The sequence below is a fragment of the Charadrius vociferus genome, unplaced genomic scaffold (genome assembly GCF_000708025.1).
Source record: "Charadrius vociferus isolate BGI_N301 unplaced genomic scaffold, ASM70802v2 scaffold112, whole genome shotgun sequence".
In the NCBI taxonomy this organism is placed as follows: domain Eukaryota; kingdom Metazoa; phylum Chordata; class Aves; order Charadriiformes; family Charadriidae; genus Charadrius; species Charadrius vociferus.
This window is the reverse complement of record NW_009647011.1, coordinates 457,179-474,087: the sequence shown is the minus strand read 5'-3', so window position 1 is coordinate 474,087 and position 16,909 is coordinate 457,179. Positions and strand designations below refer to the sequence as shown.

General features: G+C 40.5%; 2 protein-coding genes across 2 annotated transcripts in view; one reads left to right on the top strand and one right to left on the bottom strand.

Annotated features, from left to right (window-relative positions):
- Nucleotides 1-16,909, bottom strand: part of MACROD2 (MACRO domain containing 2) — an 886,475-nt gene that overhangs the window by 772,610 nt on the left and 96,956 nt on the right. The gene's annotated exons all lie outside the window — the stretch shown is intronic.
- Nucleotides 7,547-11,325, top strand: FLRT3 (fibronectin leucine rich transmembrane protein 3). Its single transcript, XM_009895431.1, has 2 exons — nucleotides 7,547-7,602; nucleotides 8,716-11,325. The coding sequence occupies exon 2, from the start codon at nucleotides 8,761-8,763 to the stop codon at nucleotides 10,708-10,710; it is 1,950 nt and encodes a 649-aa protein (XP_009893733.1). The 5' UTR covers nucleotides 7,547-7,602; nucleotides 8,716-8,760; the 3' UTR covers nucleotides 10,711-11,325.

Here is a 16,909-nt window from a genome sequence, read left to right as displayed (position 1 = left end):
AAATAAAATAATTAATAATAAAAAAAAAAAACCAGCCGAGAGCGTCTGTGCCCCCTCCCCACCCCCCGAGCCTGCGGGCGAGGAGACGGGGAACAAAATGGTCGCAGAGACAGGGTGAGAAAGAACGCAACAGGCCCCAGTTTTCCTCCCACCCGCCCCCCTTTCCGCGGGGAGCGGAGCGGGCTGCGCAGCCCCTGGCCCCGGCGGCGGCCCTGCCTAGTTTTAATCAACTTTTCTGCTGTTCGCAGTTTATTAAGCGGCGGTCCTGCCCTCCTGCCAGCCCAGGAGATGCGTTCGTAAACGGCTGGCTAATAAATCTCGCCTTTGCGCACCTCATCGCCGGGTTTATTCTCGCCCCGAAATGGGGTTTGGCCACCGCTTGGCTGTGCCGGAGGCTTTTGTTTTAGCCAGTCCCTGGGAGGCGAGTAGGAGCTGCAACTTGGTTGCCCGGGCGAAGCCCGCCTTAGTCCCTGCAGGTCCCAGTCCTGCTTTCCCCGCATCTGCCATCGCCTCTAAGCTTCCCCATTCTGGGGGGCTCTGGGGGGCGTTTTTTGGGTTCCCGCCTGGTTTTGGAGGTGAGCCCCGTTGGGGAAGAGGCAGATGCTCCTGCGCAGGCAGCTGCCTTCTGCCTCTCCATCCTCCTCTCGGAGGGAGCCGAAATTTTAATCTCTTTTCGAGCACAACCCTGGCGCATCCAGGCAAAAGTTGGGAGAGCAGTGTTGCAAAGGCGACGACGGGTGCGTGTAATTAACTAATTCGGGGAGCGCTGTTAGCCATGGGTTCACTCCTTGGACTGAACTCAAGGCGCTTCCCTTCTTCGAGGGATCCATTCTGGCCCCGTAACGGAGCGCAGCAGAGTATTTCGTGCACCAGGCTCTCAGCGAAACGCAGGATTACTTTACAATTAAATCGTATTTCTGCAAAAGAGCGCGTCAGCTGAATGCATTTTCTTAAGGCCACTTAGAAAAAGAAGATTCACGATTTGCATTTCCGTGTAAATCCTCTGTGCAGATGAGAGGTATAGAAAGAAGAGGCTGAAAATGATCAGACTTTAAAAAAACAATTCATTATCCTGACTCCGCTTTCCTTGCCTAAAATATACTGCCCAAAAAGATAGAAGCATCAGTTACGCTCACCATCTATCGCCTGGGGATACGGCGTCTTAATGAACATTTCTTTGAATTAGAGTGAAAAATGCATTTGTCAATTCAAGTGTACAGAGAAGAGAATTATCTGCTATAAACCAGGGAGATCAGTATGTGTTTTCCTCGTCAAGATATGCCACACGTTAGATCTTATTGAAGAGATTTCGGTGCCCTTCCCTCCCTCCAAGCAAAACCCCTCAAGTTTCCTTTAATTTATTCCAAAACCATACAATGCAGCCCTGTTTAAGGTCGGTTTTCCAATATTTCGTAAACAAATGGGATACCTGGCTTTACAGAAAGCCAATTATCTTAAAATATACTGAGGTTATTCTGATCCTTCTATGCATACAGTTAGCAAGCTTTTCTGGTTTTCCATCTACATTTAATCACTTCTAAAAGCTGTATTTTTTTCCTGCCTTCTGCATTCCTCCTATATACCAGAAACAGTGACAACCCTTGACATATATTTAAAATGCTAATTTTTTTTTTTTTTTTTGTACATTCATACCATTTTAATTTAACTGGGGAAGGACCAGATAAATACCATGGTTAATACAATGAGCATGGGAAAGGGGATTCTGTAAACTCTCTAAAAGAGCAAATTTTTATTTTATTTTAAATTCCCTCCTTCGGAGGCTGCCTCTGTTTTTCTCAACGGGAGACTTTGTTGTAATTAAAGCAGAGAAAACTGGACAGCAGCAAAAAACATCTGACTTGTGGCTCTTAAAAGCACAGTTTTTGTAGTATGTACCACCCCCCAGTGGGCAAAAAACTCTGTAGTAAACTCACAGCAAGCTTTAATCTTCAGAAATAAAGTGTATACGTTTTCCAGCAAGAACAAAATAAAGATGCATTTCTGGGTTGTTTTGTTTTGGGTTTGTTGTTTTTTTTTTTTCTTTTTTCATTTTGCCTTTGTAACCAATAGCTTGAAGTGGAACGATATTATGTAAGGCCATGGTGACTAATCAAAGCAATTGCTGGAGTTTGCAAACTTTGCCTTGCAATTATTTGAAGTGGCTTCAGTTGGTAGATGGCCATCTTTGTCTCCTCCTAGCAGAAAGCATGGATGCTAATAGCTAGTTAATTCTGAAGGTTTTTTTTCCTTAATCACTTCAAAGCAGAGGAATGCGTAGAAGAATTAATCTGTGATTGCTTGCATTTATTTTTAATAAGGGAGCAAAAAAAAAAATCACTTAGGGCAAGCATCTTGAAAAGTGTTCAGTAAATATATTACATCATCACAAACTCTGTTTTCTTCCTTTCCTGAGCTGTAAGTATTCAAGCAATCTTACAGCTTCACATTTCTTGAAGTCTTACAGTTTGAGGAGCAAATTTAGGCGTGGGGAGATGAGCAAACAACTGTTTTAAAAGGGAAAGAAGCAAAACTACTGAAACTTTATCCAGTGTTGAAGTAATATTTTTACATGCCTGACGTTTTGTGCCAGGAACTCCCTATCAGGTATAATTCCACCTAAACTTGTCAAGAGGGGGGAATAAAAAATTAGATTTTGCCTTGAAACAATGGCAGCATTTGTTCTCTATTCTTTTATTTTAAGCACGGGCGAGTTACCTCAGCAGCAGCTCTCAAAAGAAAACCTAGAAGCCATAATTGGCTAAACTCAAAGAGCACTAAAACACCAAACAAAAAGCCATTGCAAAACACTCCCCCTCAAAGTGCTTTTTTTAAACGTGCAACCTTTGCAGAAGCAGCGTAGTCCTGGATCTTTTCAACCTAGCATCTTCAAAACCAGCAAAGGCTTTTAGAAGTAAACTTCAGAGGAGAACAACTTTTGAGTTCATTTCCATCCTCCACAGCAAATACTGGTTTGGCTCATCTTAGGCGTGGAGTCAAGCTTTTGCTCAGAATCCATTTCTAACTCAGATTCGCTTGCATTTGAGGGAAGATGACATCCCAATTTCCATTTTTTTAAGACACTCGAGTTAGAACTAGGAAGGCAAAAGCACTATTATATTCAACTGCTACACACAAGAGGAAGGGGAGCGCATTTTCTACCAGAAAATAAAACCTTTCCCAACAGAAGAACCCCCCCAAATTTCACCAAAACACAGAGCTGCAGCCTGCCTGAAGGGCTCACTCTCACTTTAACAAAATCCTTTGCATTCTTTCCCCCTTGGAAAGACAGCTAGAGGACCTTCTGCTTGCCGAGCACCAAACAAAAGACTGGGGCACCTTCCTGAAATATGATGATCGTGGAAATCGCAGCTCCTAGGCAGGGTGCTTAGAAAGCATTTTGCTGTCACTATCAACTAACCCTGAGTAATACACTTAAAGAAAACAAAGTATGGGCATTGTTTTAAGTGTAGATTAGCACTGTGGAACTTCTTTGGGGGAAAAAAAAAAGTTGGTGGAGCTATTTAAGAGGCAGTGTGACCTTTGTAAGCGAAACTGGCAATGTATGCAGTAGACAGACTTCCCAAGCATTTTAAAAGATGATAAGCACATTTTATGTTTCTGATACATTTCAGATTATAAACAAATACGGAGGTAGTTCTGGAATGTAGGTACAGTGATTAAGGAAAATTGTTCGGCTTATCATATGTATATATTCTAATACTAACTTTAAATGATACTCTTGGCATTTGTAACCTAAAAATAGCGAGCAGTTTCCCTTCCCCCTGTTACTTTGATGGTTAGAAAGAAGCCACTGAACTACCAGAGTTCCTGCTGGAGAACACAGAGGTAGATTAGAAATTCAAATAAGCATTGTGTGACCTCGAGTGAGGCAGGTCTTGATTTTATTCACGTTTTATCACAGCTTGGAAAGAAAAGATCTCTTTGGCACTGTTTTTAGAAAAACCCCTCTAACTTTTCAAATATACCAAAACTTTTTTTTTTTTTTTTGCTGTTGCCTGCCTACAGGGGCAGGAGTGCAGCTGGACTCCATATCTTACAGTAAATATAATGTTCTTCTTCGGTATGTTTTTCTTGTATAGTGCAAATCACTTTGAATTTTTTAAAATAAGATGTCCCCCCGCTTAGCTGTACCACAGCGATAAGTACACCCGCGCGGCTCACGCATTACCGCTATCTGTAGTAATACACTTGCTCACACAATGTCCCAGGAAAAGTAATTTAACCATGCAGCTCAGCAAAGTTCATGAAAACATTCAACTCGGAATAAAGATAAGCAAAAAAGCTGCTGTTCGGTTGCTCCAGCGTTACTTTTGTTAGCAAAAAAAGTCATTTTTGCGTTGAGAAAATGAATTTTAGCACCTACTTTCGGAAAGCTGCTCTGTTCAAAAAGTAATGGCTTCTTTCAAAACCATGTGTCCATGAAGCCTCCCAATTTGATGCTGCAGAAACCTGGACACAGTGTCTGAACCAGTGGGGGTCACTTTTCTTTTCATCCTGCCGGATCAGCTATAATGACTTGATGTCAGGGAATATTTAGAGACAGCTCAAGAAGGGGAAAGTTGGAGCATGGCAGCAGGATTCCCTTCTTCTCTGTAGACAGATCACTGGAGCCTTTGATATGCAAAAACATTGTTTTCAGCTATGGCTTCAGATATAAAAGGGAAGTGCGAGATATCAAACAATCAAGACCTGAAGAAAACTATTCTAAGTTTAGAAAAGGGAGTGGGGGGTACAGTCTTAATCCACATTTTTGAAACAGTGTCGTCTTCTCCAAAGAGACCTGCTTTTATTTTTCTCTCTCTTGTTTTCATGTAATTTTGAGAGAAGGGATAAAAAAAAAAAAAGCCAAGAACTTAATGAGCTTTAGTGCTTTCATTTTAATCCTACACATTACTGCCATTATAATAGCGGCAATAAATGAAGGGATGACTATCAAATGGAGCAAAGAGGAAACAGTTTATATGCTAGAAAGGTACAACAAATGAACTTACTTTCTCGTGTGTGCATGTATATATGTAACATATGCATACTGGAGCTTCTGTTTTGCTTAATACTAACATGTTTTTTACAGATCAAAGTTCTCAAGAAGATTTATGATTTTTTTTTTTTTAGGAAGTACTTAAAAGTTACCGTAGCCTTCAAAGGCCTATTTAAGAAATTTATATTCCTACTTCAAAATCTACTTGCAGAAAATACCCTCTACCACAACTTCACATTAGTTCTTAAGAGCTACCATTTCTTTTCTACAGCTGTTAAGCAACTGTTTATGTTTCAGGAATAGAGCCTGGACTGCTTTCCCCAACACTTCGGTGATACACACCAAGAAATCTAGATGCTGCAAAATACGGAGCCTTTTTGTTCCATTTTATGCTGATTGCATAACTTACCCAAATTACATAAGTTACTAAAACATATGCGTTCCCTTATACGTAAAATGTGGCCAGGCAGATTGAGTTTTCACCTTAAATAAAGCATACGTTAAAATACTTATTTATGCGATAGTGGAGAGCCTCTCATTGTAAGTTACTATTTTCATTACACAACTGCTGAAACGAGGTGCAGACCCAAAGCTCAGATGAGCATGAAAGCAGCATCAGGAGAGACGAGGCTTTACCATTCCCTCAGGAGACAGCCACACTGTCTCTGGAGTGGTGGTGGGGGGTTATTTATTTTTTATTTAATGGTCAACATTTTTCTATGAACCAGAGCAGCATACTTTGTATCTATGTCACTAATTTTGTATCGGTGCATATTTCCTGTTGCCATAGGAATATTACTGATCTAGTTCACGATGGACCTGCTTCAAATTGCACAAGAGTTGTTTTGAACCAGGGACCGTTTCTGTTTAGGTCTAGTATTTTATAAGGACCAGAAGCTGCCGTAGTTAAGCCCAAGTGAAGGGAGCTAAGCAAGCATTACTCAGCATGCCGTTTCTTCCTAGCGTTACAGTCACGAAAGGGAGAAGCAAGGGAACGTTAAGGATTTTTGTAATTTCAGACAGATTCTACCTGCATGCTCTCGGGGAACACAGACTTGGTATCTAAGTGGATACTCTCTGCAGTAAGTGATAAGAAGTAGCACGAGTTAAAGATACCATTCAAAAATAACAAAATAATTGGAGTTCTTCAAGAAGGAAGAATAGCCAAGGCAAAGTATTTTCTTGTTTTTTAAATTAGAAAAATCAGATAAAATGCTAATCTAAACACCAAGTCCACTGAGCAAAGTGACTGGTACAATAGCTTAAAAGTTCAGACTGCAAATTGAGCCCAATTCATGGACAAAACTTATACATGTATCTCTTGTCAAAGAGCTGCTACAGATGCCTGGCTAGTCCCCAGTGCCGAACCAGCATGTTGCCAGTGCGAAATAAAAATACAGTAGTTCAGCAAAACTGCTTCCCCTTTCATCCAGTAACTCCTGAATGGTAATTGGTTCTCTTTGCATTTAAAACCAAGGAGGGGATCATCATCTACCTCAGTTTAGCAAGCACACAAAGCAAGCAACCATTTTGGCCTCCTCCAAGGAGACAGGACTGGCATTTGTAATCAGGCAGGAAACATAATTTACAAATATTTTGTTACCATCTTTCAATTCAGGATGACTTTATTTTCTACTGAAAGAAAAAAAAATACAGTTCCAGCAAAAATACAGTAATGTGAGACTAAACAGCCAAACGTTTTCTTAAGAAGTTCTGTGTTTTGCTGAAATATTTGGGCAAAACAAGATGTGCTAGTCATGCATACGATAAGCATAGCATGATTTATATATAGGGGATGCAACACAACTCTGAATATTAGTCTCCACCAGTTGTTATTAATTCCAATTTTTTTGTTTGTTTTTACTTTTGCAGGAAATTAAAGAATTCAAGGAAAACTTTAAAAAGGGAGTTTTCTGGGAAGGCAACCATATTTTTGTGGGGTTTTTTTAAATGAAGAAAACCATCTGAATTGCCTGACATTTCTACGGTAGAGTCACTCGCGTTCTTGCAGCGCAGGAGGAATTCTTTCCTGCATTACAAATTTGGGTGAGAGTCGGAAAATGGTTCTCTCAAAGAGGCGTGGATGTATCAGGATGTAGCTACTGTGCAAAGCTGGTACTTGGATAATTCTGGACAGGAAAAAGCAGCCCCATTCCTGACCTCCTGAAGAGGCTACCATCCTTCAAGCCTCAGCAGAATGAATAGTTTCCATCACGCGGCGCTGAAGTTACCACCTGCAACTACTACGCTGCACAGAAGAGTTTGTCAGAGTTACAAAGAAAGTAATTCCTGCTAAAGGCATTAAACCAAACAAAAGAGGCTCTTCATTCACAGACTTTACACGAGGACAAAAATAGAGGGAGGCTGAAGCTTTTCTACGGCCGGGCCTGGTGTGCTTATGTACCATGATAAATCTTGGTTGGAATGCTCATTGAGTATCGTGCCAGGAGCCAGGAAACACACACCACCGAGAAGGACCGTCTGAGTAAACGCCGCCTAGAAAAACACAGCTCCATGGAGTAAACCGTAAGAGTGACTCGCAAGAAAGACATTCCTTTACTGGATATCCTCAAGCACAACATTTACTCATACCTTTAAATACGGTAGGATCAATATTAATTTGTTTTCCTTTTGGTGCCTCAGAGAATAAAGTGCAATTAATATATGAACCCACAAGAGAAAAGGTCATGACACTGCTTAATGCATAGGTCATCTTGCAGAAGTTCTCACAACCCTAATTACAATGGTAATTGAATTATGTTGTCTTAAAAGCTATAAAAATGCTAATTACCCGAGCTCAGTGTACAAACACACTACCAGTGCAAAGTACAATTTCAGTCTCAAGAGTTAATTTATATTATCCTACCCCGCACAGTTTGACCTAATAAGATGGGAAAATGTGGTTAAACCTGCCAAATAGTCTCTTATTAGTGTACTGCTTAGTAAGAAGACTTTTGAGAATGACAAATATTTAAACATGAAATTAAGCATGTAATGAAATACGCCATCCAGTCAACTAGAAAGCCCTAGCTCTACCAGCTAAGTCAGCTTCTTAGCTACCTACCAGTTGCAACATTGACCTTTCCAGTTCAAAAACCAAAAAAAAGTATGCTGCAGTATTTGTAAGATACACAACGTGACGTTGAGCACTTGGAAAAACTTGGCAAAAAGTCTTTAGCTGGCCTTTGATCTCTGTCTGCATTTTATGCTTTGCCATTAGGACTTTTTTGAACCTCCAAAATAGCTACCGCTAAACTTGTGGGTTCGGTAAGGGTTTTACAGTTCACTTAAGGGCTCCTGGGTAGTTAGCTGGCTTAGGAATTACTTCTTATCTTTCAGATACAGAATGATTTACTTGAACTCTGGTGTGACTTCAGCTCTGTACTTAGCTGGTATCTGCGGAGAAACATTGTCTCTACGCATGAAACGTGAAAGAATCCTTAGAAAGAGCCCTCTTGCTTAAGCAAAACAAGTCACAGCTCAGACATACTTGATAATACCCTGTTCAATTACTATGCAGAATAACCTATTAACTTAATTGAACTAGTACAAGAAGTAGTACAATAACTAATGTAAGGAAAAAAGTGAAATGTGTCTACGAGCTTGAATTTTAGTTTAATGTGTGTTTCAGATGTCTTCTGTAATGTTGAAGTTGAATTTTCAATGCAGTTTCTTCACTGATGATCTGGATAATTTTGTTTGTTTGGTTTTTTTAGATTGTTGAAGATCAGAACTGTATACAAATCTCATCATTCCTGACCATGATTAGTGTAACCTGGAGCGTCTTCCTAGTTTGGACTAAAATAGGGCTGTTACTTGACATGGCACCTTATTCTGTTAGTGCCAAACCATGCCCTTCAGTATGTCGCTGTGATATGGGTTTCATATATTGTAATGATCGCGATTTGACGTCTATTCCTACAGGAATCCCAGAGGATGCTACTACCCTCTTCCTTCAGAACAATCAAATAAATAATGCTGGGATTCCTTCAGAACTGAAGAACTTGCTTAGGGTGGAAAGAATATATTTATACCACAACAGCCTAGATGAATTCCCCACTAACCTCCCTAAGTACGTTAAGGAACTGCATTTGCAGGAGAATAATATAAGGACCATTACTTATGATTCACTTTCACAAATTCCTTATCTGGAAGAACTGCATTTGGATGATAATTCCGTTTCCGCTGTTAGCATCGAGGATGGAGCTTTCCGGGACAACATCTATCTCAGACTTCTTTTTCTCTCCCGAAATCACCTTAGCACCATTCCCTGGGGTTTGCCTAAAACGATAGAAGAGCTACGCTTGGATGATAATCGTATTTCCACGATTTCAGAGCTGTCCCTTCAAGACCTTACAAATCTAAAACGCCTTGTTTTAGACGGAAATCTTCTAAATAATCATGGATTAGGAGACAAAGTCTTCATGAATCTAGTCAATCTTACAGAACTGTCGTTGGTTCGCAATTCGCTCACAGCCGCACCGGTAAATTTGCCGGGAACAAACCTAAGAAAGCTTTATCTCCAAGAAAACCACATCAACCGTGTGCCACCCAATGCTTTCTCTTACTTAAGGCAGTTGTATCGACTAGATATGTCCAATAACAACCTTAGCAATTTACCTCAGGGTGTCTTTGATGATCTGGACAACATAACTCAGCTTTTCCTTCGCAACAACCCCTGGCACTGTGGGTGCAAAATGAAATGGGTACGCGACTGGTTACAGTCATTGCCTTTAAAAGTTAACGTACGTGGACTGATGTGTCAGGCACCAGAAAAAGTACGTGGAATGGCTATCAAAGACCTCAATGCGGAACTATTTGATTGTAAGGATGATGGCATGATAAGCACCATCCAAATCACTACTGCGATACCAAACACATTATACCCGGCCCAGGGACACTGGCCGGTTTCTGTGACCAAACAACCAGACATCAAGACTCCCAACCTGAATAAGAACTACAGAACCACAGCAAGCCCGGTACGCAAAATCATTACAATATTTGTGAAATCGGTAAGCACGGAGACTATTCACATCTCCTGGAAACTTGCACTACCAATGACTGCTTTAAGACTGAGCTGGCTCAAGATGGGTCACAGCCCCGCCTTTGGATCTATAACTGAAACAATAGTTACAGGCGACAGGAATGACTATTTGCTCACGGCTCTCGAACCAGAATCGCCGTACCGTGTATGCATGGTTCCCATGGAAACCAGCAACATCTATCTCTCTGATGAAACGCCCGAATGCATCGAGACCGAGACAGCACCCCTTAAGATGTACAACCCTACCACGACCCTCAACCGGGAGCAAGAGAAAGAACCTTACAAAAACTCCAGCTTGCCCTTGGCTGCCATCATCGGGGGCGCGGTGGCACTGGTGGCCATAGCGTTGCTGGCCCTGGTCTGCTGGTACGTCCACAGAAACGGGTCCCTGTTCTCCCGGAACTGCGCCTACAGCAAGGGACGCCGGAGAAAAGACGACTACGCCGAAGCAGGAACCAAGAAGGATAACTCCATCCTAGAAATCAGGGAGACTTCTTTCCAGATGATACCAATAACCAACGACCAAGTGTCCAAGGAGGAATTTGTAATACACACGATTTTCCCACCTAACGGCATGAATCTGTACAAGAACAGCCACAGTGAAAGCAGTAGTAACAGGAGCTACAGAGACAGTGGTATTCCAGATTCAGATCATTCACACTCATGATACTGAAGGACACGAAAGACTGGTTTGGGTTTTGTTGGGTTTTTCGGTTTTGTTTTGTTTTTTAAAGAAAACGAGAAAAGATGGACTTAACGGTTGCTGTTCTACTGCAAAACACTGGATTAAAAGACTGACAAAGCAATGTACTGTACATTTGCCATATAATTTATATTTAAGAACTTTTTATTAAAAGTTTCAAATTTCAGGCTACTGCTGCGATTAATGTAGTGGGGATACCTGACCACAATTCTATATTTTAGTATTTTTTAGTAATTTGTACTGTATTTTCCTTGCTAATATTGAAGTTACAGACCATTTAACTTTTGTGTTCTACTGAGTAAGATGACTTGTTGACTGTGAAAGTGAATTTTCTTGCCGTGTTGAGCAGTCAGAACATTCATCTGAGATCCTTGTAAGTGTAAGCACAGGCCATTTTTCACTTTGGTATCAATAAAATAATGTTGAACCTGGCAAGTCAGGAACATCAAGAAGTGGTTGCAAAAACTCACAGAACCTTCAATGTTGGGTCTATTAAATCTGTAAACCACAACAATATTCAATAAACAAAAATGTGTGTAGTAATGGGCAATATCAGCTGTCTGGATACATCCATTCAACAGTGGTGAAATCCAATTTAAATGAAAGTATCAAATCAGTGACATGCATGAGACTGAAACTGTTGACACATGTAAAAAAAAAAATTTGATCCCAGGAAGAAAGCATAATCAAACTCCTAACAAGGAATTTAAAAAAATGCGCTAGGCCCTACGAACCAAGGGGGCAGATACGGCTTAGGGATAGACTTCTGGTTATCAAAACCAATAGTCTGCTTATTACAGAGAAAACGGCAATGGATGGTCACAGGCATTTGGGAGGCAAGGGCAGGAGGACAGAGACAACACTTCGAACCTGCTTTGAACAGAAAAAGAGTTGAAAGTGCAGTTTCATAAGAAAAAAAGAGGAGGACAAAGAGCCCAGGAGATATAAGCAAGGTCTCAACAACTTTAGTCATGAAGGTAAACAGACAATTGGGGAATACAGCTATTTGAAAGCATATACTCAGACAGTATACAGGTATGTGTTTCAGTATACCACCGTTACAGTCAGGAATACTGCCCATTACTGTCACAGTTTTCCAGAAATTCCTTGATAAATCTGTAAGGTAACATGTTTCTTTCCGCCTTCCTACTGAACTATGAGCTATTTCATGTTTAAAACCCCAAGCCGCTCTCTGTTGCCATAATCATTTGTTTCTTCAACTAAAAACCAAAGTGCTTTGTATGCCCTTTGGCCAGTCTTGTATGTGCCTTGATTCAACGCTACATGTATCAAGCTTTTAAAAACTAAAAAAAGAAAAAAATAATAAAATACCCACTTTTTCATACGTAACTTAACTATGAAAAATATTGGTCTTATTGATGAAAAGTTGAAAAATTAATTCAAAATAATGCTGCACCTCTGCAGTGCACTGATAGCAAACCCGCTCAGAAGCTACTACGTTTCAGGTCATGAGCTTCACCACCTTCTTTGTTCAGCTTGACAGCATCACACTTGCAGGGTTTCTTTATTATTAATTACCTGGAAAACGAGTTCTCACAACTTTGAAATGTGTGAACAATGAAAGGGAGGGAAGGCATGGAGTTACAACCCTCCGAGATACAACTTTTTTCAACAGAAACAGCAAATAAAAAGAAAAATACTTATTTTGGACAATATCTCAGACAAGAAGGAATGTATACCAAATGCAATTCAATTTTAAGAGTATTTTCGCGGTGCGTAGCCTGCCCGTTTCCCCAAGAGTGGTAAAGGATGAAGGATGACAAGAAAAAACAGTGACAAACACCGAGACTGATGGTTTCAGCAGTCAGCCCGCAAACAATTCTGCCAGGGATCCAACTGCACAGACCTCAAACTTTCAGTAATATGCAGCTCTTTTCATCCTTATTTTCTGGGTGTGCCCAGGGAAGTTCCTCTCCAAGCTCCCTGTGCCATAGTACTATTTCCTCAACTTCATCTTCAAAAACACTTCTGCAGTTCCTGAGCAGTGGCCGGGTCCCTGCCCCCGAGCAGATGGAGGAGCAGCACTCTGCTTCCCTACGGACCTTGCACAATCACCTCTTCTCTTCACGTGGAGCACTGATTGGATCCACAGTGCCAGAAGTAACAGGAAGGGATGCGTTATGCTAAGCAATTATGTGTTCGGCTCAGTGTAATGCACTAAATAAAACTATTTGGTTCTGTTTTCCCATCGGGTACAAATCTAGGGAAGGGTGAGAAAGCCAAGATGGGGACCCTCTTTACATTCTTGTGCAAAAGGCTTCCCAAGCAGTAAGTGGTTAAAGGAAAACCAACACAGATGGAGAAGATGGACCTGTTTTTTCATCTCAGCCAGCGTATAGGGACTCCTTATATCAGAGAGATACTTAACGGCCAGGTCACTGGCAATAGATTACTGGTTCTTTGCAGTCAGCTCTCCAATAACAAAATTAAATAGGTTCTGCTGGATTTTCAAGCTATTTACATGAAAACCTGACTCCTAGTTGACTCCAAATTTGTTTTGTGAAAAAGGTAAAAGAACACTCAATGAGTATAGTCCCATGCCTCTCCTCAGCTAGAGGTACCCTGGAAATGGTACACAGCGTCTACTGCACATCTCAGTGATGCCATTCAAAGCTCACATGGGCTATAAAAAAGTTGGCACCTGAGGAGGAGAGAATTGCATGTGAATCTTAAGTATAAGGACTTTTCATGTGAAGTTTGTGTACTGGGAGACAAATCCAGAGCAACTTCAGCAGGTTGGCCCAGTCATTGCTGGTTCGCCTCCACCACAAGGAGGGTGAAAACCTGGATAAATGATTCAGTTGTCTGTGGAGAACCAGGCCAGGCCAGGTTTGAAAGGAAAGCTGGTGTCTTCCTCCTGCAATTGATGTCCATGGGAAAAAATTGCACATCATGCATACCAGATCTTCCTTAGGTTCTACAGCAACTTTTATGCAACATACATAATATTAAAATGTGTTAACTTGGCAAGTAAAAGATTAATTTTAAACTAGACTCTTTTTTTTTTCCTTTTGATCTTCATACAAGTTTCTATTTCGCTCCATGTCATGCCCATCTCTTCAAGACTTCTACTTATCGTAGTGCTGCAGTTACAGCATGCAATGCTCTCCAGCACCGTGCATAAATCCCTTCTATTAGACAGTTCTATACGTAGGCAAATCGGATTACTACATTGAGCAGTTTACTCAACACATTTATCAAAATAACATTAATCCACATTTAATTTATCTCAAATAATTTTCTAATTCCATGTTATTTCAGTGTACTGTTCAATATTTAACTGTGGAGCAAGGAGTGGAATTTTTTTTTTCAGCGCTGCCTAAACCTACGTGCAGAGTTAATTTAATCAGCATCGTCCATATTAAAATACTACGCCAAGTTCCTTTTACAGTCTTTATCATCCTTTTTTTAAAATTTATTTATACTGCTATCCTGATTTGCTCACAGTTCTGTTTTAACCTGAAAGCTGACTCAAAAAAACAAAAAAACAAAAAAACCCTGGTGCTTTGAAAACCATATTAATTTTGTCTCATCTTCGAGAACTAAATTTGCTTCATTTATAAGCTATGATTTCCTAGGTTTGTACAACAGCTTGAAATGCAACAACTGTTGGGTTTTTTGTTTTGTTTTTTTCTCCTGGCTTTAACAGTACCAATATCAAAGTATTATGGTCTTGGAACAGTTACCATTTCTTCTGCTAATGCACTAGCTAGCATGCAAGCTCTGTTGTGCCAATGCTGTACATATTGAATGTAGAGCAGCAAATGCAATAAAGCAAAAGCGATAAAGCCTTATTTGCTATTAAAATAATTTACCGATGACGTAATGCAGTAAAGCACGTATATAGACTTCTCTGCTAAGTAAGAGGATGCAATTTTACATATTCACCTGCAGCTAAAGTCGGATAAGATCTTCAAACGTGAGCTGGCAGATGCCATCTGCCTAGATTTATCCAAACCACATCTGTTTGAGATACTGTTGGATGGAACCAGAATTTGCACAGATATCCTATGCTTTCAAAATACCTTAACCTTGCTTCCAAAGCCATATAGGCACCCCTAACCGTTTAGTGTTTCAGCATCACCTTGGGACTGATCTTTGTTTAACTTTCTTCACTGACACCAGAACAACAACGAAAGCTTCGAGCCATGAGCCAGCACTTCCCACTGGGGAACGTTTTTTTTAATCAAGGACAAAAGTTATTCCTTAACTGGGGAGTTCCTTCTTCCAAACTAGCCAGGAGTGGTTTAGCCAGAAAGGAAAAGCCCATTGACTGAATTCAGACGTGAAAATTTTACACCTGAAAGCATACTTTTTTCTTTGCATACTTTTAGTTTTGGGGGTGGTGTAGGAGTCCCACCCTTGTGATGAAATTAGTGCCTTTCCAAACACTCTGAAGGTCTAACCATGACACAAGTATCAGATTCTGGACACCATTGCTTTAGAAGATTATTTTCTTTTAAATATGCATGTTTGATTTAATTTTAATAGTTATTTCATCAAATAATTTCCTGCTCCTCTCAAAAACAATCTAAATAAAAACACATGAAGTGCACGGATCTCAGTAAAACAGTGACAGAGCATCTAGCTCAAAACAGGCATCACCTGCATTCTACCAGCACTGGACATCAAGCAAGATACTCATTTTATGGTAGTCTTTAACCGATGGCTGGGGAACCTTCCCACCCTAGGGGAAAACCAAAACACTTCAACAAAATGGATGTTAAACGAAACAACCACGCTCTGGATTAGCAGTGGTCTAAGGCAAAGGCGCAGAGCACGCATTTTGGAAACGGCAAATGTCCATCATGCGTGGGTGTCAGATGTCTTCCACCCAAAACCTGCAGGCCAGGATTGCAGAAGTGCATTACCCAACTTCAACTGCTTTTCAGAGCTCCTTTGTGTTTTCATAGGATGACAATGGTGTGGAGTCATGGTATGAAACCCCTCAGGGCTACTAACAACAGCATGAGCTGCAAACACTTTCTTTTTGAAATCTGAGGCCGGACCTTCTAAGCTTAGCAAAAGCACTCATAAATAAGTTATAAAAATAGAAGCTTCTTAATAGGACTAATTAAATAATCTGACTTGTTCAAGCTGGTTGATAGTATTCATATAAGGCCGCTACTCTGTCCTGAACAGCCCTCTTAAGTAATCAAAAAAAGGGAGTGGACCATAGCCAAGTGCTAGTGTGCGCTCCTGTCCCCTTGCTGAGCTTAAGGAATATCTATCTATAGACGCAGCCGGTTTAATTGTTCAAAACCAAGGGCTGCACGATGTTCTTTAATCATGGACTGTGGGAAGATCATTTACAAACAGACAAAATTATGCATATTATGCATAATTTAAACTTTTCCATTTATGTGAAATATTTTTAAAATTATTTAGATCAGAAATGCACATCTGATTTATTTAATGCAGATTTCCTCCAGTGGTCTTAGTCCCTGATAAGTGCCTACTAGGCTACCGGCTTTCTACATGAAGACAGATGTTTTCCAGGGGTGCGGGGATTGGTTTGGTTTAGTTTAGGGGTTTTTTGTTGCTTTTTTTTTTTTAATTAAGAGGCATAAATAGTTTCACTCCAAATCTTTCAGTTTTCATTGGATACAAAAGTGAATTGGTTGACTGTTTTAAGCAAACACCTATCCCACATCAACACACGTTTAAGGCACTTGCTGGTGGGGTAAAATAGCTCCCCACAAACTTTCCTTTCCCGTCTCTCCTCACAATAACATTTCCCAGGATTTTAAGTTGAAGTCTTGCTTTTATTGCAAGAATTGCACTGGGGTAACACCACCAGTTTTCACCACTGTGGGATCCTATTTAAAACGTGGGACTTCTTAGTTTTGAGAAGCACGTGAGCAGCTGTAGTTACGTATGCAGCTATAGACTAGAAGCAGAAATCCGAGTAACGCACCACACACCACATCAAACCTAAGCCTTTGTCCAACTCTGAGCCAGCTGTATTAACATCGTTTCCTAACTTATTAGAATAAGCATTAGGAGCTCAAACAGAGAGCAAGAGAAAGTGTCATTACCTTAAATATTATCTTATGCTGTCGCTCAGTATGCGCAAAGTGGAGCTAATTTGGCTGCTTTAAATTTAAGTGTTGTTTTTCCATGGATTCAATGATAAAGTAAA